This window comes from Mastacembelus armatus, chromosome 12 (assembly GCF_900324485.2).
Source record: "Mastacembelus armatus chromosome 12, fMasArm1.2, whole genome shotgun sequence".
NCBI classification, from domain to species: domain Eukaryota; kingdom Metazoa; phylum Chordata; class Actinopteri; order Synbranchiformes; family Mastacembelidae; genus Mastacembelus; species Mastacembelus armatus.
Window position 1 is genome coordinate 4,082,728 of NC_046644.1, and position 23,952 is coordinate 4,106,679.

At 38.9% G+C, this 23,952-nt stretch overlaps 1 protein-coding gene across 2 annotated transcripts in view; it reads left to right on the top strand.

The window, feature by feature from the left end:
* The first annotated feature begins 17,825 nt into the window (after positions 1–17,825).
* Positions 17,826–23,952, top strand: part of onecut2 (one cut homeobox 2) — a 31,291-nt gene continuing 25,164 nt past the window's right edge. Inside the window, exons 1-2 of one of the 2 annotated variants that reach the window (XM_026297892.1) lie at positions 17,826–17,984; positions 18,063–19,053. In XM_026297892.1, coding sequence (XP_026153677.1) covers positions 17,826–17,984; positions 18,063–19,053 — 1,150 coding nt within the window. Of the gene's footprint in view, positions 19,054–23,952 lie in introns of both variants that reach the window. The other variant, XM_026297890.1, reaches the window with a different exon arrangement.

Consider the following 23,952-nt stretch of genomic DNA (forward strand, 5'->3'; position numbering starts at 1 on the left):
GTTATGTTTAGACTGCTTCTCTCCCATAGATCTCTATGGAAAATAAAATACACAAAAACAAATTAGTAGTACTGTAAAGTGTTCTTTGCTGTACCTGGCAATAAAACTGATTGTGATTCTGATTCTGAATTCACATCAGCAGTTGCTTCATCTAAATCATCGACCCCCATTAGACCCCTAGACTCCTCATTTGTTGGCTCATCTTTATTAGACTTGGTAAATGTATCTCTGGTATCAGGATACGTACCACAGGCTTTTAAGACTGCAGTAATCAAACCCCTACTCAAAAAGCCTAGTCTTGATCCAGGAGTCTTGGCTAATTATAGACCAATATCCAAACTACCATTTATTTCTAAAATCCTTGAAAAAGCAGTTGTTAAGCAGCTATCAGACCATTTACATAGAAATGAACTATTTGAAGATTTTCAATCAGGATTTAGAGCACATCATAGTACAGAAAGAGCACTGTTAAAAGTCACCAACAATCGTCTCTTAGCCTCAGATAATGGACTCGTCTCTCTATTTGTCCTGCGAGACCTTAGTGCTGAATTTGACACCATCAACACCACAGCATCTTACTACAGAGACTGGAGCATGTGACTGGAATCAAAGGAACAGCATTAAAATGGTTCCAATCTTATTTATCGGACAGATTCCAATTTGTTCATGTCCATGATGAACCTTCCACGCACACAAAAGTTAGTTATGGAGTTCCACAAGGTTCTGTTCACTTTATACATGCTTCCTTTAGGCAGTGTTATTAAGAAGCACTATTAATTACCACTGCTATGCAGATGACACTCAGCTTTATCTATCTATGAAACCTGATAACACAAACCAGTTAGCCAGCCTTGAGGCGTGTCTAAAGGACATAAGGGCCTGGATGACCAGTAACCTTCTTCTTTTAAACTCAGTTTAAACAAAACTTATTGTATTTGGGCCTAAAACCCGGAAACAGCTTTTCTAACAATATAACTACTTTAGATGGCATAGCCCTGGCCTCCAGCACTACTGTGAAAAACCTTGGAGTTATTTTTGACCAGTATATGTCCTTTAATTCACACATAAAACAAATCTCTAGAACCGCCTTTTTTCACTTATACAATATTGCCAAAATTAGGAACATCCTGTCCCAAAATGATGCAGAAAAACTAGTTCATGCATTTGTACTTTAAGGCTAGATTACTGTAACTCTTTACTATCAGGATGTCCAAGTAACTCCACAAAAAGCCTCCAGTAAATCCAAAATGCTGCAGCCAGAGTCCTGACAGGAACTAGCAAGAGAGATCATATTTCTGCGATACTAGCTTCTCTTCATTGGCTCCTTGTAAAATACAGAATAGAATTTAAAATCCTTCTCCTTAAATACAAATATCTTCATGCTCAAGCTCCTTCATACCTGATAGACCTCATAGTACCATATCATCCCAATAGAGCACTCTGCTCTTAGACTGCAGGTCTACTTGTAGTTCCCAGAGTTTCCATAAGTAGAATGGGAGGCAGAGCCTTTAGCTATCAAGCTCCACTCCTGTGGAACCAGCTCCCAGTCTGGGTTCGGGGGGCACTCTCTGTACTTTTAAGGTTAGACTTAAAACCTTCCTTTTTGACAAAGCTTATAGTTAGGGCTGGTTCAGGTAACCCTGAACCATCCCTTTATTATGCTGCTATAGGCCTAGACAGCCTGAGGACTCTCCATCAGTGCATTGAGCTCCGCTACCCTACCCTAACCCTCCCCTCCATTCCCTTCCCTTCCCCTCCTGGAGCTGTATATTGCTGATGTGCAGTTACTGGCCCCACCAACCTGCAGTGTCTATTTGTTGTTTATTGTTGCTGTTCTTTTCTCTCTCCTCTTTCCACTCACCCCAACTGGTCGAGGCAGATGGCCGCCCAAACTGAGCCTGGTTATGGTTTTTTTCTTCCGTTAAAAGGGGTTTTCCCTCTCCACTGTTACCAAGTGCTTGCTCATAAGGAATTTGTTGGTTTTTTCCTTTTTTGTAAAGTGCCTTGAGATGACTGAATTGTGATTTGGTGCTATACATATAAAACTGAATTGAATTGAATTGAATTGAAAGAGTTATATGCTGCTGGCATACTGGAGAGAAGAAGGGGAGAAGTCAGGAACTCACGGGAGAAGCCTGCCGGAAACTCAGATGAAGGGCTGGCTGGCGGCTGAGGCGAGGGACTAGCCATAGACTGAATGGGAGAGGCCAGCTGAAGACTCAGGGGAAGGGCTGGCCGGAGACAGAGGCGAAAAGCTGGCCGGAGACGAGAAGGGGACCTCAGCGGGGACACTGTCGTCGGTGCACTGAGGCTCTGGATGCAGGACTGGAACCTCAGTGGGGGCGCTGTCGTTGGTGCACCGAGGCTCAGGAGTCAGGACTGCAGCCTCAGCGGGGATGCTGTCGTCAGCGCACTGAGGTTCATGCGAGTGAGTCGATGGAACCTCAGCGGGGACGGCTTTGTTGGCACACTGAGGTTCAGGGATTTGCCTCTTCGGATGGCGCGACTCCGTTGTCATTGAGGCTACAGGTCCAGAGGTTCTATCTGCTGCTGTGCTGGGTGCTCGAGCTACTGCGGCGCAGGTGGCTCAGGCGGTGAGGAGGCAGCTCGGGGCTCCGGCAGCAAGAAGGCAGCTAGGCGCGCCGGTGGCGAGGAGGCTCAGGTTGCAGGACTGGAGATGCGGCCACCCCTCTCCGACGCTGTAAGAGGGGACCCAGGCTGGGGATGAGAGAGAGTGAGAGGAAACCCAGGCGGAGGGAGATGAGACTCAGGCTGAGGGAGATTACACTGCTCAGGCTGAGGGAGATGAGACAGCTCAGGCTGTCTGCCGGCGTTAATGACTGAGGAACCGGTGTCGAAGGCTGGAAAGCCGGCGGGGAAGCCTGGTGAGCCGGTGGTGAAATGTAGAGGATCGGTCAGGAAGGCTGGAGGGGAACCTCAGCGAGGACGAGCTTGTTGGGGCACTGTGGTTCTGGATGCTGCCTCTTTGGGCGGCGGAGACGTCGTTGCTGAGGCTGCAGGGCTGGAGACTCTGGCTTGGTGGCGCTACTGCAGGACCCTGGCTCTGGCAAGAGGGCCTGGGAAACCGGTGGGGAATCCTGGAGAGCCAATGACTGGAACAGGGGCTGAAGCTGGGCAAGGCACAATGATCTAGCCCCCTCGAAGGGGAAACCCAGGTCCCTAAGCGTCGTCAGTATGGCCTGCAGAGAACAAAAGAGATCGGCACACTCTTATGATCTTTCCCCTTTTATGAAGCGTGGGAGGTGCCGGAGACTCCGCTCCTGCTGGGCGCACACATCCTGTGCCGCTGAATAGTTATTGATGGTTCGGAGGACGAACTGAAAGGCATGAAGCAACTCCGCTATCAACTCCTCCTCTCGCATCCTTCCTTGGGTGTCTGCTGGGTCCTTAGCTGGTTGAAGCATTCTGTTATATGCTGGTGGCTTGCTGGAGAGAAGAAGGAGAGGTAGGACCCAAATGCAGAAGACAAATGATTTATTCATCCGGGTTTCACCAGGGCAAGGGAAAAATACAAAAGAGCCAAATGAGATGGGAACAAAGAATAACCGAATGAGACAGTGGCAACAACAATAGCAACCAAGGTTCACAAATATTTGCAATGCTTCCACAAAAACACAAAGAAAGCACAGCACCTAAATAGAGGGGAAACAAAAGGCAATTAACCACAGGTGAAACAAATTAGGTTAAATTGTGTGAAGCTGCCAGGGACCAGTGCAGGGGGAAAAAAAGGAAGTCTTTTCAGTGTAAAGGTCCCCGGCAGGAAGTCCCAAAGGGGAATTATGACAGAAAGTGCTCTATGTGAATACATGATACACTACAATGTAAAATGTATTATAAAACATGGAGATTGTTGGTGCTTGTTTATGAAGGCAGTGGCAGGAGGTTAACTCTGGTCTCCTGCAATAATATTGGATGTTGCACTCCCACATATGTATTTTACGTCACCCTACATAAAACATACCACATGAATACTGAACACTCACACTGATTATAAGCGTGCTTTGCAAAATTGTTCAAGGTGAACATAGTTGAAGGGGATTCTGGGATGGACTTGACAACCCACAGAATGCTACACAAAGGGGTTCACAGTTAACAGTTGATTGTATGTCAAAGGGGTGACACTAATGACAAATAGGTCATACACCAGATGTTTGTCCCTTAATGAAACGCACCACCTTTATTTTGAAGAATAAAAGTAACCATATCTATAGGAAAATGTATTACAGGTTTCATATGCTAATAATCTGCAACAGTAACAGCATCTTCAGTCCTAATGTGACGTAATCTGGGGATGTTTGGTTTTCTGCAGTTTAACCCAGGAACAGACACATATTGCTGTTGCTAAATAATATCCATTATATCCTGTAATATCCAGATTGTTCCACCTGTTGAAATCAGAAATTTTACCTCAAAAAAAACAACAACAAAAAAAAAAAATAGAGGGTCTGGTGGCCTGGTGACTTGACAAAACAATTGTCGTCATCATCATCTTCAACATCATCTTCATCAAAAAATGAATCAGCAGTCACAGAACTCTGTTGCAGTCAGGTGACCAAGCCACCTAGTCTTAACATAAATGCAGATGTACATATTCTATATGTGAGAGGCGCATGTGTGTTTTTTTGGAATATCAGAAGTGAATTATCAAATTTGAAGGGTCTTTTGCAAGAGAGTTATTATTCATTTAAATATTTTTGTAATATGCAGCTGAATTTCAGTTGCCTTTTGTCTCGTATTTTTTAGTACCCTATGGTGAGAAAGCTATGACTTGAAACATGACACTTTCATGACATAAAGATGTTGCCTCAAAGGTTTAATAAGAAGCTTAGGATCTAACAGGAATAACTTATCTTATGACTTGAACACACTGGAAACGTATTAGTTACTAAGACGTAATTGTAGTTGATTTGTGTCACCTATTGTTTCCTTTCATTTTCTTAATTCACTTTAAGAATGTAACTTTTGCATGTAGATTAATACATATATTTTATTCATCTATTAGTTGAGAGAAAATATTTACTGTCAATTTAAGCATTAAAATGAATGAAATAATTTATTTGACAAAGAGTCCTGTCTTTTTTTAATCTGCTGTTTCTGAAGAATTAAGTCTCTGGATGTAAACAATTGATTATTGAGGTTTGGAAACATCATATTTGATCATGTTTTGTCCTATGAAGAATTGGACATACTTATTAGTTTTGTTGACTCATTCACGTTGTGCTTGGTCTCGGTACCAGCCCAGTGTTACCATTGAGTTCACTTACATCCCACATAATAAAGGTTTTTGAGAGACTAATTCTGGAGTCCCTGTGCCCCTGGGTCAAACCCTCACAGGAAACCTTCCTGTTTGCATACCAAGTACAACTTATACTACAACTGGCTCTGCCATTAAAACAAATTTAAGTGGAATTTCCTTTATGGGTGGATCATGGACTACTAACAGGCTGCTCTCAGTACATGCACCTGTGGCAAAACTGGTGTGCCACAGGGGACCGTTTTGTCTCCTTTCGTCTTCACCCTGTTCACCTCAGACTTCACATACAACACAGAGTCCTGCCGTAACCACAGAGTCTCTAGCTTAACATCAGCAAAACAAAGAAGCTGGTGTTGGATTTCAAGAAATCCAAGGAGCCTTTTAGTCCCCTCTCTATCCGAGGTGAGGAGGAACTGGTTGTGGTTGAGAGAAGGAGGTTGTCTGTCCATACAGTGGACAACCCCTCCCACTCACTGCACACTGAGTTGGCTGAAAAGAGAAGCACGATCAGCTAGAGAATGATCACCATGAAATGCACCACTGAGCTGTGTGATGTAATAATCAAACAATAATAGAAAGAACAAAACACAATAATATGTATTTAATTATCAGTGACAGACTGAAAACAATTTATCTTACATACTACAGATACACTGTAATTGTGTTGTTTTCTCATCACTTTTATTTGTGTGTTAATCACCTTGTTCTGGAATTAAATCTCACTTCTTATTAATATTTTAGTGCTTATGGAAATGCAACATCAAAAGGAAATAATTTTTGTCAGTTTAGAAGCTGAAATTACAGCAAATGGCTGTGTCAATGTGTGCCTGTGTGTGTGTATGTGTGTGTGTTTGCTTTTATTTTATGTACATAGTGACTGAGAGCTCTGTTTTTCTTTCACAATGTTAAGATAAGATTGTCCATGAAGGACTCTGATCTGACATGTTCATTTGAGAAAACACACTCGTCTTTCTATAGCTGTGAGGACACTCACTGACATTCCCGTTCCCAAGGTCCTAACTCTAACTTTAACCATTACAAGTAAATCTATCCCTGATCATTACTCTAACCTAACATTTTATTCTAATCTTAACCATAAAAACAAAGCTTGCCTCTTTATAAAATGTCCTCATTTTCCAAAAATGCCATAACTTTATGAAAAAGTATTCACTGGTCAGACTTGGTCAAAGCCAGTTGCTTCTTACATGTAATTTTCATAATTGAAATAACATGTACAACCAAACTACCCTTGTTGGTAGTGTAGTCTACATACTTCCTGCTAAATTTGACCCAGCAAACCCATGAGAAATATACTTTTGAAGAATAAAACAGTAAAAAACATGAGTTGTTCATACACAATAGCAATAGAAACAGTAGATAGAAATCGTAATCATTTATAGGATTAAAAAGAGAAATGCGATTACTAGAACACACAAAAGCAGCACTGTCTGACTACTTAGATGTCATGTCAATATAGATATTAGCCTACATGAAAAACCATTCTTTATTGTGATTATTAAGTCAATAATAACAAAATGTGGTTGTCCTGTCAAATGTTCTGCAATCATCTCTTGTTCCTCCTTTTTAAATTAAAATAACAGAGAATGCAGTTTACAGTTCTCAAGCACAGTGAATGAAAATAAATAGCAATGATGTGTTAAATGTAAATGTATTCAATATGCTAGCAAACGTAATCACAGACAAATTACGCTTCATAGCAAAACATAAATGACAATTCAGTTTAGTAGTATAGGAACATAATTTTTAGGAGACTGGGTTGGCCGTGGGTAGCTGACCTCTGACCTTTGACCCTCTAAATCCTCCTACTTGATGACCATAGTTACTAACAAAAGAAATCCTGCAGGAATCAACAGCTGGAATTAAAACACGCCTTTGGGTCTTCACAAACTGGGCTATGTAAACGCTCATGAGTTTAAAATCTCCATAAAAGTATTACACTTACTTTTCAAAACTTTACTGGGCGGTGAGGAACAAACAGTTAATAGTTTTAATATGTAAGAAATAAGGAGAACTCTTTTAAATAATACAAGATCCTCGACTGACAAAAGCAGCAGAAAATGAACGTAAAAATAAAGAACTACAAACGGCATATTAACAGGAAATGTTTGATTTTAAATTAAGTCAGTGCAGCAGCACTGCATTAATACAGTAACTGAATAAGTTAATACATATGCAAATACACTAGTAGTCTGATCAAACTAAACCTGTATAGATAAATAGATAGATAGATTGACAGATGCATATGGTAAATGTTAAATGTTTTCATCTGTTCTGGTATGTAGATCAGTTCTACTAATCGGCTGTCACTTCCACTTCAATCATGTGGATGTGTGAAATATTAATGCAGCTCCTCTTTTTCCTCTTCTGCCTTCTTTTCTTCTTCTCTTTGATCAGAAATATGAACACTCCAAAACCCTCAGCCTCAGCTTGCAGCCGTCGCGTTTCTGGAGCTGAGAGGAAGTCAATAAATCAAATGTTATGATTAAAAGAGCACCATGGCAGAGAACATTAAATAATCATGCAGGAGAGAGGAGGAGGAGGAGGAAGAGCCCGCTCCTTTAGTCTAGTAGTTAATAAATTACCACTCTGCTGTCTCTTGGCTAAACTAACCTGCTGCTCCACACAACTCCTGTTCAGAGGCTGTGGGTTCTATTTTGATGAATAAACACTTTGAAATATGAAACTTAAGAGAAAGAGCACTCTTGTGTATGATTTACATGTGTAGTTTACAGTTATTTTGTTGCTGTTCTTTTATGTTAATATTTAGTAGGTAACAAACTGTAAATCTGCTGTGTGTGTGTGTGTGTATGTATACATTATTTTAGTTATTGTGTATTGCCCACCACTTGTGTTCATTTGACAGTATTCCCTTATTATGATTTTGTTCAGTCATTGTGCTTTGGTCAAATGTTGTGGTTCATTTTGAACCTAAACTTTGCATCCTCATGTCTATCTCCTTGGCTTCTCACAGTGACACTTACTGCACATTAAACAATAGAAGTTCATTTCCAGATCCATGAAATACAATAGAAATACAAAATATATGCATAAAGCACCAAAGCACTTAAAGTGTCACAGTGTAGGTCCAGTTTACCTGCTCTGGTGTGTACACGAGTAAAGACAATGGGATCTGAACTCACACCACATGAAATACTGAGACTCTAAAAAGGGGAGTCAAATGGTGGGCAAAAATTAAAGTATTACTAGTGGGATGAATACCCAAGGTTTTCTAAAATAAATTACTGGTTTTGAGAGAGTGATGAAAATATCTGAACACACAGAATAGAAAGGAAGAACATTTAAAAAAAAAAAAAACTATTTCCTAAAATATTACAAAGCTGGCATTTCTGGTCCTGTTTTACATTTAAACATTTAATTCACAATCATAACACTGAAAATAAGTTAAAGATTATATTAGAGTGCAGTAAATTATGATAGATTTTGTTTGTTTAATTTTGTCAAAAAGTTTTTGTTTTTTTTTACATTTCCAGCTGTAGACATACTGTGCACACAGAGTGTTTGGTAGTACATGCACATATGAGAAGTAAAGGCGCCCTTAGATCACTGAAAGGAAACTGAGCTGACATGGAAATTTATCACCAGCATTGATCTGAATTAGCATGCGCTGCCCCTGCCTATGGCCATGTTCTTTCTGACATTTGCTAAAACATATATATGTGTGTGTGTGTGTGTGTGTGTGTGTGTGTGTGTGTGTGTGTGTGTGTGAACCTCTCAGCAGCCATGCGAACGAAGTGCGTTTAATGACAGGAAATGATGAGCCCTTATTATCAGAATCAGATTTATTGGCCAAGTTTGTGCACATAAACAAGGAATTTCACTCTGGTTCACTAAGCTTTCTGTATGTAAAATAATTAAAATAAAGTTAAACTTTTAAGAAAGGAGGATAGGAAGTTAAAAAATAAGCAAAGCAAAAGAAAGAAATTAAAATTTAAAAAGGCTAGAAAAAAAGAATACACACACACACACACATATATATATATATTGAATATATTTATATACATATATATATATATATTCAATTTTATTCCTTAAAACAGAGAAAACAATTACATTGGGTACAATGCAATTTTAATAATATAATTTTAATTATCTTATTAATATCAATGCAATTGTTTAAAAAGATTGTAATGGTATTTACTATTTAAAATTTACTATTATACACTGCTTTGCAAGACTGCATGGACTGAGCAGTGGGTGCTTACGTTGTACTGTTGCATCAATGTTCTGCTCCTTCCTTGATTTGCGCACCACCTTGTAATATTTTGTTGCTTTTGTTGTCACTTTCAGTGTATTGATGTTTGACATTTGTGTTGTACTGGTATTAGTACATAGAGCCACATGGCTAATACAGGTACATTTGGAGAATTCTTGAGTTAAGTGTTCTGTCTTTTTTTGCATTAAACATGAATGGAATGAAATAAATATTGCATGATGATAATGTCAGTACCTTTATTTTAAAAGCATGGCAACACTGGTTAAACAATTAAATTGCCTTTTTTCTTTGTTTCTTTCTTTTTGTTGTCGTAATAGCTGAATCTCCTAAAAAGTCATGTAGCCTTGGATGAGCTTTTACCTGTTAAATTTAGCTTACATTTCTTGTAGTAGGGCTGGAGTGTAGCAACAGTAATGTAATGTACAGCAATATACAAACTCACAGAGGCATAAGATGAAAGGCTGTTAAATGACTGTTTATTTAGATTTGGAAACAGAGTGATAATGGCATGGGTCACATTTAAATACAGCAGGTTGGCTCTGCATGCAGCCATTGTGTTCCCATTACAAACTGATTTTACGGCCAACAGAACTGCAACAAAAGAGGCAGCAGGTCCAAAAAGTTTGAACAGACTAGAAGAGATTTAAGGAGGAAGAGAGAGAGGAGGAGAAACAGGGCAAAAGGGGTGAGAGGCTGGAAGAAGAATGAGAAGGTGGATGATGATTACATTTTTTCTGAAATGGATAAAAATATGCTGCTACATTATGGTTATTATATTTTCACATTAACATAATTGTGTGTATGTGAGACAGAAACACCATCCTTTCACAACTTGACAAAGCCATTAATTACCTCATATGGTCTTGTGTTAAAAAATAAATCACAATTTTTATATTTATTTATATGTTTATCTCTTTATCATCTGAGTCATTTCTAAATAGCCCATTAGACTGAAATTTAATTCTTGTTGCTGGGTTACTGTAGGTTAAATAATCTTAATTATTTCCATACTATTCCTTTCACAAGTGCATTATTTCAAAATGTGTATATACTGTACATTTTGATGAGATCTCTCTATGCTCATACTAGATGTGCATAATCTAATTGCAATGCTTATAACTGTACTTAAATATATTTCTTTAAAGTATTAATTCATATATCTATAAAATCTAAAAATGTCTTCTTCTATATATTATTTCTATTTATGTATAGGTGTATGTAAAGTTCTATTTTAACCCCACATATCTCTATAAATATATTGCATATAATCTCAGTATTGTTTTTTAAGTTTCACAAAAGCTGTATAATATTCTAATAAACTACAGAATGTGTCTGTATATTTTTCTGTCATTAATTTGCCATACTATCACCATACAATGTTGTGTTATTAATAACTATATTCCTCAGTTTCTTTTTTATACAAATGCATGTGATATCTTTCTATACCTATTATTTTAAGGGCTATATTATATAAATTGTTTATCATTTTACTTTATATATAGATAGATAGCTCTTGTATATAAATATATTTAAATATGTTAATATATTTCTACCGCTCAAAATTTTAAGTATTCATGTAAGAATTAATCTCGATATTTATTCTAATAATTTCCTCTATAAATCTGTTTTTCTACAAAATCGCAGTACATGTATGTACATCTCTATATCATTAAAGGTTCTCCAACAGACTCCACTATATTACATCCTTTCTTTACATTTATATAAGGTCTTACAACTACTTCCACAGTATGGCATAGGGGTAACATGTTATATTACTTATTATATTTTTTATATATTATAAAATGTATATTTAGGCTAAAGCTCTATTTGATCTTTTTATCTATTATAGCCTGTTTTAGTTATATATGGATTATAAATCCATATAACTTCCATAAATTATCTCTACCTTTGTATGTAGTTATCGTATAAAAAACTCTATATAATCATCATCTCACACTAGACCACTTTACTGTATCTGTTTAAAGCTTCAAACAATATGTGAACAACATGGAATATTATTTTTAGGGATATCCACCCAATTTTACAATATGTATCTATATTTCTGTATTTCTGTTTTTATGTTTGTCTACAACATAGTCTCTTTAAATCTGTCAGTATTCTCTCAATTCTTTCTTCATTCTTCATGTTGTTTATGTTTAACACTAAACATGGCTGCCGAGAAAAACCAGAACATGCTGAAGAGGACTCACCCGCAACCACTGCAGGAGGAGGAGGAAGAGCTTACGGCCGAACAGATGGACCCCCATCCAAAAACTGCTGGCTCATTTAGTGAGAGAGAGTGAGAGAGAGAGAGAGAGAGAGAGGGAGGGAGGGGGGGGGGGGATGACACTGGTTATATAGAGAGAAAAGACAGCGAGTCAGTGGGACAGATGCGAGGCAAAGCGGAGCAGTGTTTGTCACTAACGCTATAGATTAGCATGTGGTCTCCAGCACAAAGCTGCAGATCAATACTGCTGCTCTGTATACAGCAGATGGCCCAGGGAGGGTGGTGGGGGGTGGTGACAGAACTGAGAAGAGGAAGCAGGAGGAGGAAACGTCCTGATCAGCCTGCAGCTCTGGAGCTTTATTCACATTTTACAAGCTGCTGCTCACGTTCAACCATAACAAACTCAACCCGCCAGGAAGCAGAAGTGGAAGCTGTTCCACTCCCCAGTTTCTTCTTTCTTTCTCCTTTTCTTTCTAATACAGTTTTATGAGATACAGCATAGATTCACTTGCTTGCCATTGTCTTGAATTTCTTTATATGAATGTATGTTCTAATATTAGTTTTTGGATTGATTTGCATGGACATGCATTTAAGCGTGTTAACAATGAAAAATATTTAACATTTGAATAAAATGTTAAATAAATGTTAATAATAAAACAAAATATTAATGCTGTAGTTTAAGTGATACTCATATATAAAATTAAAAACATTTTCCAAGCACTTAAATAAATGAATACTGAAGAGACATAAGAGTGCAGATGCCTTTTCATGACATTATATACACATTATAAATAGGACTAAAATTATATTTTACAATGTAAAGATTATATAATTGCATTTGTTAACTGATCTAACCTTTATTTATAAATAATGTGCTAGGTCTTGGCTATAGAATCAAATTCAAAACAGTGCTGCTTACTGTTTGTCAGTGATGTTTCTAAAACACTTATTAATTATCATCATACTCTGGCTTTTGAATATGTATTATATATAGGCTACATACAGTATATGCTTGCTCATAAGGGAATTGTTGGGTTTTTAGTTTTAGTTTTTGTAAAGTGCCTTGAGATGATTTGTATTGTGATTTGGCGCTATACAAATAAAATTGAATTGAATTGAATATAGTAATATAATATATTACTTTGAGGTTTAACGGAACAAATTAGCAACAACAGGAAATTGGCAGCTTAAAAAAAATGTAATAATACTAATAATCAGACAAGTAAAACTTCAGTAAAAACAAAGAAAGCAGGGAAAAATACAATATATACAACACAATGTGAAACCCAAATATTGTGTCACCAATAGTGACACAACATGATTTTGCACAGAGTATATTAAGAGGCTAATATTTATCTTCATTCCACATAAATAAATATACAGTGCTCCCAACTTCACATCATGGACATGAAATAAACATAAAGCAGGAATTCCAATGTCTTAAATTAAGCTTGAAATAAATACTGATTTATTGGAAGAATTTACATGTATTTTACTTTTATTAGCTTTTTCATTTGTAAATTGAGACACTTGTGATTATTCACATTAAAAAATATGCCTAGTGTTATTCAATATTTTTTCTTTTTGCCATTAAATCCCAGAAAAGGACCAAAATCACCAATGAATGTATCCTACTACCTATGGCCCTAGTCCTCTAGTGTTGTTTTGAAACTATTACAACCACATTATTAAGCCACACTGTTTAAGTCAGCAACATATTCCTTTGCTACATTATAGAAAACACACTGTAGTTTAGTTTGACTCAATACACCATCCTGCAGCCTGAAATACTAGAACAATTGTGTATTAATCCTAAACTGAGAACAGTCTTCAATAAATCTATTATTTTGAGAGATTTTTGATTAAAAACTACAATGCTCAGCAAAAAAGAAAATGTAAACAAATGTATACATTTACCCTTTCATTGTTTTTTCCCAAAAATTGTTAGATTATTATTATTAGATGATTAAATTCAATTAAACACAAAAAAGGTTTGTGGTTTCCCTTTGTGTGAGTGTGTATTGATCTGTTTGCAGCCTGTCAGTTGTGCTGCTCAGCCTCTCAGTATTCCCTGTTATTGGACAGTTAACCTGTTGTAACACTGAGGACAGTTATAGTGACATTACAAAAAAACATTTATGAAACTTTGAAAACTTGATAATAACCTTGTCACTGAGATTCATTGGAACTGTAGTTGCCAGATATGAAAAAAAAATCTATCTTGGTTTGATCATCATTAAAACAAAGATATGTTGAAATTTTAATATCACACACTCAGGAAGTCTCAATGATGGAATAAATCTCCTTTAGTTAATGCCTGGATATAAATCAGCATTTATGTTGTGTGCATGTTTAACCCACCAGATCCTTCTCTGGGTTTTCTTGCTGCCTATTCCTGCCCCTGCAGCTGCTCCTGTAAAGTCTCTTTCCCTCGTCTCCTTAGCATTCTCCACTCACCCTCTCTCATGTGTTGCTCCTTCTTCCATTTTCTTCCATCCATATCTTCACTTACATATCATCCATTTTCCACCTCCCCCCTCATCACCTACTTCTCATCAACACTTCCCTCCCTTGCCCTAGTCTCCATCATCTCCTCAACTCTTCATTTGTCTTTATCTCTCTTTCCTTTTCCTGCTTCTCCTAGTCTTTCTTCCTATTCTTTCACTCCTTGTCAGTGTTCTCATGCTCATCTTCCTCAGCCTCCCGTACATCCCTCTCCCTCTGTCTCATATCTTACCTTTCACCTCTCTCTGCATTGTGGAACATCAAGTGGAACATGAAATGGCAGCTGTTTCTTCAGTGAGCTTCCCTCAGTGAGACAGCTGAAAGTTTTACGAGAATTGTACAGACATACAGACAGACCCCCACGCCCCCGCCTATGATGGCTGATCAAAAGGAGAAACTGGGTCAGGCTTCTGTTCTTCTGTCCTTAATTACCCAACAGTCTTTAAACAAAGTAACATCTGCCCAAATACCCATCCTGCTCCTCCTCTTTGTCCCCATCTTCTCCACCTTAATTTCTCTTTTATCCAGCCGCTCATCTTCAGTCTCATCATTCAGCTAGAGTGAATTTGGTAACAGTTCATGTCACAGGTTCACTTCCAACTAATTTATTCCAAAAACCTGCTCACACATTAACTTAGGGAGTCTTTTAGTTTATGCACAACATGCCAGCTGGACATTCAGGCTCTGAATTATATGTGAAGAATAAAGCTCTAGTAAGCTCAAGTAATTATATATCCAAATAAATATTTATAAGAGGATAACATTTTGACAGTAAAAGTCTGAGAATGTTGTAAGGAACATAAGTAGTTTAATTGTGTCATATTTTTTATCGTAACACTGAGTCTGTCAAATTATGAAATATTCAGTGTCAAAATATGGCAACACGTTTCATTAAGATTTTAAGCAGCTATATCTGATATTTAACAATTACAGGGTATTAAATAATGCAACAACATGAGAGAGTCATGCACCTATAAGTACAGTCAACAATTTGGAGCTTTCTAGTGACTACTAATTACTAATTGTTTAGTTGTAAACACCAAACTTTACTATTTTGATTACTTGACTCATGGATGGAATGAATAGGTGTATCAGCAACAGGCTAAGGGGCCCAAAGGTTCCGGGGCCCTAGAGGAGAACCATGAAGGGACAGTTAACTTCTCTACTGAAGACAATGAAGAAGAGAAAAAAATGGATGCAAAACAGCTCCAGGACAGAGATACAAAACTACTACAAACAAACACTCAGTGACTAAGAGTGTGAAAACAACCCTAATTGCTGCAAAATGACAATCAAAATATGAAAAAACAGCACAAAAACAAAAAAGGCACAAAACTTATACATATGGGTGCAAAATGACTATGCAAAACGAGTCAAAATGGGTACAACATGGCTAAAAATACACAAAACTACAACCTTTGTAGTGGCTGTTTTTAAGCAGCAACCCACTCTACTCTGCACCAATCAGCAGATAAACATGGTTAGCTAGTAGCTAACTAATAAGTGAAACATTTAGCAGCAAAAGAGCCAGATAGATTCCTCTGCAGGTGGTGAAGACCGAAAATAAAGCTAAAAGAGGACATATATTATACGGTGATTCTAACAGAAAAATATTCAAAAAAGTTGTGTTATATGGAAAAGCAAGAGGGTGTTTCATTTTAATTGCAATTTAGTAGTGTGGTATTGTTTTTGTTGTTGTCCTTATTCTAGTTAGGGGAGCTGGGACAGAGCAGAGTTATTTAGCAGTCATTTGCCCTTGGAAGTGTAATGAATTGTAAATGCTACAGGCCATAATGCTCATTCAGCGCAGCTCCCACGCTCATCACTCCACCCAGAGACTGTCGATAAGTGTCACTACAAACATCAACTCATTTACATGGCAACAGTCTGTATTCAGCACTAACTTACACAGCTGCAAACATCTGTCCAAATAACATCACATAACAATGTCATGCATGTTGTGTTATGTAATGTAACATTATGAGATATTTTATCTCACCGCATGTGCCATGTTATGCCATATAATATATATATATTATAATATATATATATATTATAATATATATCATATCACATCATGAGATATTGTTTCATCTAATGTTATATTATGTCATGTCACAACAGGTTTTGTACTGTGGGCTGTGTCTTGTCATACAGCTGCTGATCATATTAGTGATCACACTATTGTCAGCCTCTCCTTCACCTCTCCTGTCAATCAAAGAATTCTGCATAAATTGAGAAAAAAATCCTAAATCAGTGCAAAATAAATCCATAAACGAACCAATTAAATCATTACCTTACAAGCAGCACAGTTGTTGTTACTCAGTGTTGTTGAGCCATGTCATCAACATCAGGGTGAGTTCTATTATTGTTAGAAATTTTGAAGAAAGGAAGGAAAGGAAGCATTTGGCAGTGTTTAATGGGGATTTGTCATCTGTCAAGGCAGTTTTGGCCTTATCATGTGTTATTTCCTCTCACCTTACTTTATCTGTACAATCAGAGCCAGAAGGTGATGATATGAGAGCTGAGATGACATCAAATTTTAATGATCCCTGTAGGCAAATTGCTTCTTAGCTGCTGTAGAAAAGGAAGCATTCTTGGTTTGTTACCAAAAGATTCACTGATTAAATGAGCGAATTAATGTTGTTTTTCTCTGTTGAACGTGAATGTCCGCAGGATGTAAAAGTAAGTCAATTACTCTCCACACAGACATTGCTGGATGCCTTCAGCCACCTGGTCTGTCTGTATAAAGACTGACTTCATTTCACATATAGCACTCAGAATAATCCCTGTGGTGACTTTGCAGCAAAATTATGAGAATAATTTAGACTTTGTACGCCCAAGTTAATATAACTGACATAAAGAAGAGATAAAAGACATAACATCTGTAAATTTAAGCCTGTACTTCTTGCCAAAGTAAAGTTCTGACACGTTGGGTCTTCAAATATATAATAATAATAATAATAATAATAATGGTGATCATAATAATAATAATAATACCACACAATGTTGGTGTTTCGTTCTAATCCCACCCAGAGCTGCTTCATTGTCCTCCCGCTGCATCTATCCATGACGCTGATCGGCCATCCAGCTATGTACCACGTCCTTTAGGCCCCTACCGGTCACGCTGATTGGTCCGCAGCATCATCAGTCAGTCGGAGGACTGCCCTCTATTCAAGCCCTCTACCCCCCCCCCCCCCCCCCCCCCCCCCCCCCCCTATTCAGCAGGTTGGGTTGAGTGCTCGGTAGGGGACCGCGGACAGCTCCCGTCTGAGGAGCAGAGTAACGCAGGAGGAGGAGAAGGCTGGATATGGGGGAGCCACCGCACAGGCCCGTATGGTCGAGATAAAAACACGTTTATATGTATATACACCAGGGAAAATACACAAAGACAGCGAGCTGGAGAGGCCGTAGGAGACCCGGGAAACAGCCGACTGAGTGAAATAAGAGGGGGGAATAGGGCCACTGACCCATCCCGGCGCATCAGGGAGAAGCAGCGAGAAAAAGGAGGAGAAGAAGGAGAGATAATTCTGCTCGACCTGATGGACTGAGAGGACAGATGAATGAAGACTGCCTACACTAACGCCTATAGATGCCTGGCCAAGGACCTGGACGCTTACGCCATGAACACGGACATGACAATGGACGGCATTGGCAGCCTGCATGGCGGGGTCGCGGTGAGCTCCGTGGCCCCTGATGCAGAGCTAATGAGCGGCCACAGCCCGCACCACAGCCGCGGGAACTCGTCTGTGACGGCGGGGGGTCCCGGGGCGGCGGCGGCGGCAGCGGCGGCGGCTGCGTCCACTCTGCGGATACACCAGGACCTGGCCGCCGCCGCCGCGTCATCCCGTTCGGCCATGGTGTCCGGCATGGCCACGATACTGGACGGCAGCGGGGAGTATCGGCCGGAGCTGTCCCTGCCGCTGCACCATGCCATGAGCGTGCCCTGCGACACGTCCTCTCCCGGGATGGGTATGAGCGGCACTTACACCACCTTAACCCCGCTGCAGCCTCTGCCCCCCATCTCCACCGTGTCGGACAAGTTTCACCATCATCATCATCACCACCACCACCACCAGCGGCTCTCCGGGAACGTGAGCGGGAGTTTCACCCTGATGCGAGACGAGAGGGGGCTACCGGGCATGAACAACCTTTACAGCCCCTACCACAAGGACCACATGTCCGGGATGGGTCAGAGCCTGTCCCCGGTGCTGGGCAACGGCCTTGCCTCCATACACAACACCCAGCAGGGTCTCCACAACTATGGCACGGCTACGCACGGAGGCCACGACAAGATGCTAAACTTCGACGCGCACCACACCGCCTCCATGCTGGCCAGAGGGGACCACCACCAGCACCGAGGCCTTGGTGGCCCGGCGTCCGGCATGATGCCTCACCTGAACGGAATGCACCACCCTGGGCACCCGGCTGCCTCCTCGGCGGGTCACCACCCCCACCTCCAGTCTCCATCTCACGGGCCGGTGTTGGCTTCCACCCGGGATAGACCGCCCTCCTCCTCGGGGACACAAGGGGGGAACAGTTCAGGGCAGCTGGAGGAAATCAACACCAAAGAGGTGGCGCAGAGGATCACGGCAGAGCTGAAGAGGTACAGTATCCCCCAGGCCATCTTCGCCCAGAGGGTGCTGTGCCGATCCCAGGGGACCCTGTCAGATCTGCTGAGGAACCCCAAACCCTGGAGTAAACTAAAGTCAGGCCGGGAGACCTTCAGGAGGATGTGGAAGTGGCTGCAGGAGCCCGAGTTTCAGAGGATGTCGGCCCTCAGACTGGCAGGTAAGAGCCGGAAAAAAAAACAAACAAACAAAAAAAAAAAAAACAGAAACTGCGGTGCCACGTTGGTGTGTTGGTCTAGGACAGAACAAGAAAGGAATATATATGTTTCTCACAGAAAATCTAAAATCACTCGTGCTTTCATCCTTTAGTGACTTTGTTCTGGTGTTTCCTCTTGCCTCCTCTCCAGGATTGCTCTGCAATTTTTGATGAATGAAATTTATTTAGAATCACTGGCGTGTTGATTACCATTATTGATTAATAACACAAAAAGAGATCGATATGAAATGACAAGGTCATGGGATTTCCCTCCAACAGTTCCCCCTCTCTATGCACTGTGCAGTAACCTAGATTTTATTTTCATGTTCTCACATGTTAGAAAGCTCTGCACCATAACTGAAGACAAACCAAGTATTAACTTCTAAAATCCCAGCCATAGTAAGAGCCTGTGTAAATAAACAATAAAAACAAAGATGTCAGAACATAAGAACAAAGGAGAAGAAAGACAGTGCTTCCCTTTGAAAACATTTGGGATTTTTTGCACAAAATTTAGGGAATCATTTATTGTTAATGTAGTTTTAATTGTTGAGGCTTAATCAAATTGTGAAAATGAGTATCCTTAGCTTTTAATATAGTCACTGACAAAGGCTTACTGTCTTCTTATGATATTAGTAGAGAGAGAGGCGTGAGAAGTCATTCAGAAGGATTTATTTCTAATTGTGAGGAGCTTGAAGTGATCATAGAGCTGTGGCAAGCTGTGGCTATGAAGGTTTTATAGCATCAGTGGGTCTGGTGCCCCCTCTAGTGAGGAACCTGGTTTCTGTCCCAACAACAAGCCTCTATTGTCTGTAGGGAACAGCAGCAGCCGAGGCAGCAAAATACAAAGGATTGGGCGGATTTTAAGGTACATGCTGAGAGTGGATTACATTCAGTTTTGGAGGAATAGTGTAGCATAAACAGAGTTTGATGTTGCTGTTGGGGTTTAGTTTGTCTGTTGAGTTTATTTTAAAACATAATCACATGTGCTGGTCTAAACAATGGTATTTTAATTTATGTACGCCAATGAGGAGACTTTAATTTCATGCATTAAAATCACAAAGAGAATTGTACAGTGATCTAGACAAAAGCCTAATAGGACATAGTAAAAGGGAGGAGGGGAACATGTAGGAGAAAAAAGCTGTGTTTTAAAATTGTTAATCAAAAAAAAAAGGAGAATTTTATCCACCTGTCACAGGGTATCCACTGCACAGGGATACACAGGTCTAAATGTTTGAAAACTTTAGGATCTGTTGTATGAGGGAGGGTCATGTTTCAGCCACCTAACTATTTACTGGCACCCCTTTAGTAGGGGTTTTGATAAATTGATGGAGTTAGACCAGCAAGAGTTACCTTGAGATCAAATTGATTTTGCAGTTGTAAACAAGCATCAGTTTTACCTTGCTTCAGTGGTAGTACTTTAACTTAGCTTCAGTGATTTTTATTGATTCATACACTGAGTACAGTACTTATTTTTATTGGGATTTTTGCTTTGGCACCGTCCTCACAACAGTCCCAATGTGCAAAACTCGCAATATTCCCAGATTTTGAGCTCAAAGCAGTTTGTGTAAAACTGCATCATGTCTCATTTATTAGAACGTCATAAAATGTATGTTCAGATTCAACCTCATATGAGTCTGCTTGTCAGTAGCTCACAAATGCAAACAAAGAGAAAGACAAGCAAGCAAATAGTTTTATGTATATACTACATAGAATACACACTCTAGGCTATGCAGATTCAACTTTTCTAGGAATATATATATTAACTTGTTGCAGTGTGACTGTTACTGTGTAGTGCACAGTAGTGTACATGACCAGACAATAGTTTGTAATAAACATTTAATGCATATTTCCTCAAAGAATATCAAAATAGTAATAACGCTCCAGGAAAGCAGTACTGTAACTCGGTGGATTATCTGATGAAATCAAGTACATTTAACACAATTTTTTTAACACATGTGATGTGCTGTATTTTAACAAAACATGCATGTGAATATGACAGCATATCAAAATGTAAAATCAAAAGTTAATTAAAGTATAATAAAATGCACTGATAATTTAACCAATGTTATCTTGCAGGCCATCCTTAATATATTCCAAATTTATTTTAAATTACTATAATAATGTTAAAATAATCTGGCAATGATCTGTCTTATGTTGTCACTGTTTCATAAAACATTAATTTTGATGTTATCAAACACACCTCACTGTAGCACTAGAAACACATCAGAACAGAGACAAATAGAAAAGTCTATAAATAACTATATTTAGAACATGTAGTCAGTTGATTTTATTTTTACAAGCAAAGACATAGTGTGTTGGTATATATTATCAGTATTAATTTCTCCCCTTTACTTTTTAGTGGTGTCTTAAAACAGTTTTTTTAAATTATTTTTGAAAAATATGACCAGCATAATTTATAATAAACTATTTATTTCTTATGCTATCTCTGACATTCCTACATTATGCCACTTGGGTCTCAGTGTGTTTCTGGTGTTTTAATGGTGAGTTCATGGAATATGTATCATATATGTGCTGCAGTTTCTGATATTTAGTGGTACAAATACATTGTATATATTACATTGTTTGCTCATAATACCTTTTTAGTATCCTTTTACATTTTTTTCACATAATCTGAGATTTATTGAGGTTGCTTCTGAGAGCGAAGAGGCATGATTTATGGTCTAAATGTAATGTGCTGTAATGTTATGTGGCTGTAACATAAATGTAAGTTCACTGAACAGACTTCGCTGAAAAGCATAATCAATCCACGTAGGTGGTGTTTTCTTCAGTTAATGGAGATCCCAACGTCCTAGCACTGACAGGCAATTCTCAAAAATTGATTCAGTATTTAACTAGCCTAGATTCAGTTGGTAGATTTGATCCAGTTTAGACCTACATATTTTAAATTTGTTCAAATCCTGATGTGGATGAGATGATCTCTTCAACTGTTATTCCATTAGGGATTCTTTGATTTCCAGGACTGGTATTTGACGATATAGGTTAATAGGAAATGACATGAGTGACAATGAATGGAAGGTGGAGCTGGTGGAGAGAGGGTTCATGTGATCTGTACTCCCCTGTGTGCTGTAAAATGTCAGCATGCAGAGATACAGTGAACAGCCTTGTGCTTATACTGCTGGAGTTGCTTTTCCTCTCGTTGGCAGCTTTATGATGCTGTTTTCTTTTTTTAAACTGTCCAATTTCCACAAATCAAACTTTAAATTATCCTACTAGCTGGATATTGATTGCTGTTTTGTGATACAAGAGGAAATACAAGACAGTATCTGTGTTTTGGTACCAATACCAGAAAGATTCTTTTTAAATGCATATACCCTTGTAAAGCATGCTTTTGCTACAAAGCACTTTCTTGACATGTGCAGTGATTTTCAGCAACAACACATTCAGTTCAGACACAGGACCAAACACTAGCTTAACAAAAACCACTTCACCGCTTGCAGCAAGACCCAGCTGATGGTGACTACCAAGATACAATGCAAAACAGACAGCTTTATAGTTGTTGGGAGTGTGATTTGTTTCTCTTTTTTTATGGCACTAGGCTAATGGCTAGCATTATGGCAGAATAACAACTGTTGTGTGCAACTTCTTCCTTATAGTTTGTGTGGAGCTCTATAAATGTCCAGAGAGCCAAGTGGGGGTGTGCCAAAAGTCCTAGTTTGTTGAACATTTCCAAGAGCGGTGATATATGTTCATAGAGCCAGTTACTGCCTGAACTGCATGAAAAATGGATAACTTGTGTTTGAAATGGAACTGATGGTCCAATATTAAGACATGACAACACAAGACCCTGTCTGAAACAGTGATCTGCTACCGGCTGCATTAGAATTGTAGTTATTGGGATTTGGAGTGGTAAATACTGTGCCAAGCAGCTTGTAAGGTGCAGCATGAAAACATTGTTTTTCACACTATACACTATATAATATGGGTTCTAAGCTAGGTGAACATGACATTTTAGTTATTAATTTAGATATTATTTCATAGCTTTTTCTCCACAATGAGTTTTAAATGACTTTTGAAATAGGGAGCTTTAATTCCTAGCTCAATGAACTACAAGCAACCAATAGAGCTGATGTCAAAGGTCAGAGCTGCAACACTGAGACAATAGATGGAGCAAATAATCCCATGACCCTGACACAGCAGAGAGGAGACAGCAGCAGCATGCAGGGCGAAAAAAAAAAAAAAAAAAAAGAGGTGGAAAATTAGGTTATTGTTGGTTTTTTAGGATTACCGTTACATTACTTGCATTTGTGTTTTGTCGGTTTACAACAAAATATATATTGTAGTAATAAGCAAAATATAATCAGTGCTTTGTAAATGGAATTAATAATCCTCCTACTTGGCTAGCTACCTAGCTTTGTCAATGAAATGTGACGGGAAAATGGCCACGATAATTCTAATAAGCAAAAGATTGATGAAGCTGTACTTTGTTGTGAAATATAATGGCCCCTAAAGCCCCTTGTGCCAATGAACTGAAATCTTAATGTTAGAGCTCCAAAAACATTTTAGGCAATAGTGTTCATTAAACAGTTCCTATTACTGCATCACAATACCTCTGTACAAATCCACCTCCATAAAAAATGGTTTCCCCAGTTTAGTGTGTAGGAACTGGCCTCAGTGCCCTGACCTCAACCTCATCCAACACCCTTATGGCTAAATGGGAGCAACCAGGTTTCATAATTTTGTCTTCCCAGAAGAGGTGCCGTTTCACCACCAGATTAATGCCCATAGTTTTGGAATATGTTCAACAGTCACATTAGCTGAAATGGCCACAGACCTTTGGCCATCTATACAGTATATGCAAAACAAATTTTACAAGACTTACAAAGTAAATGTTATTACTTACTT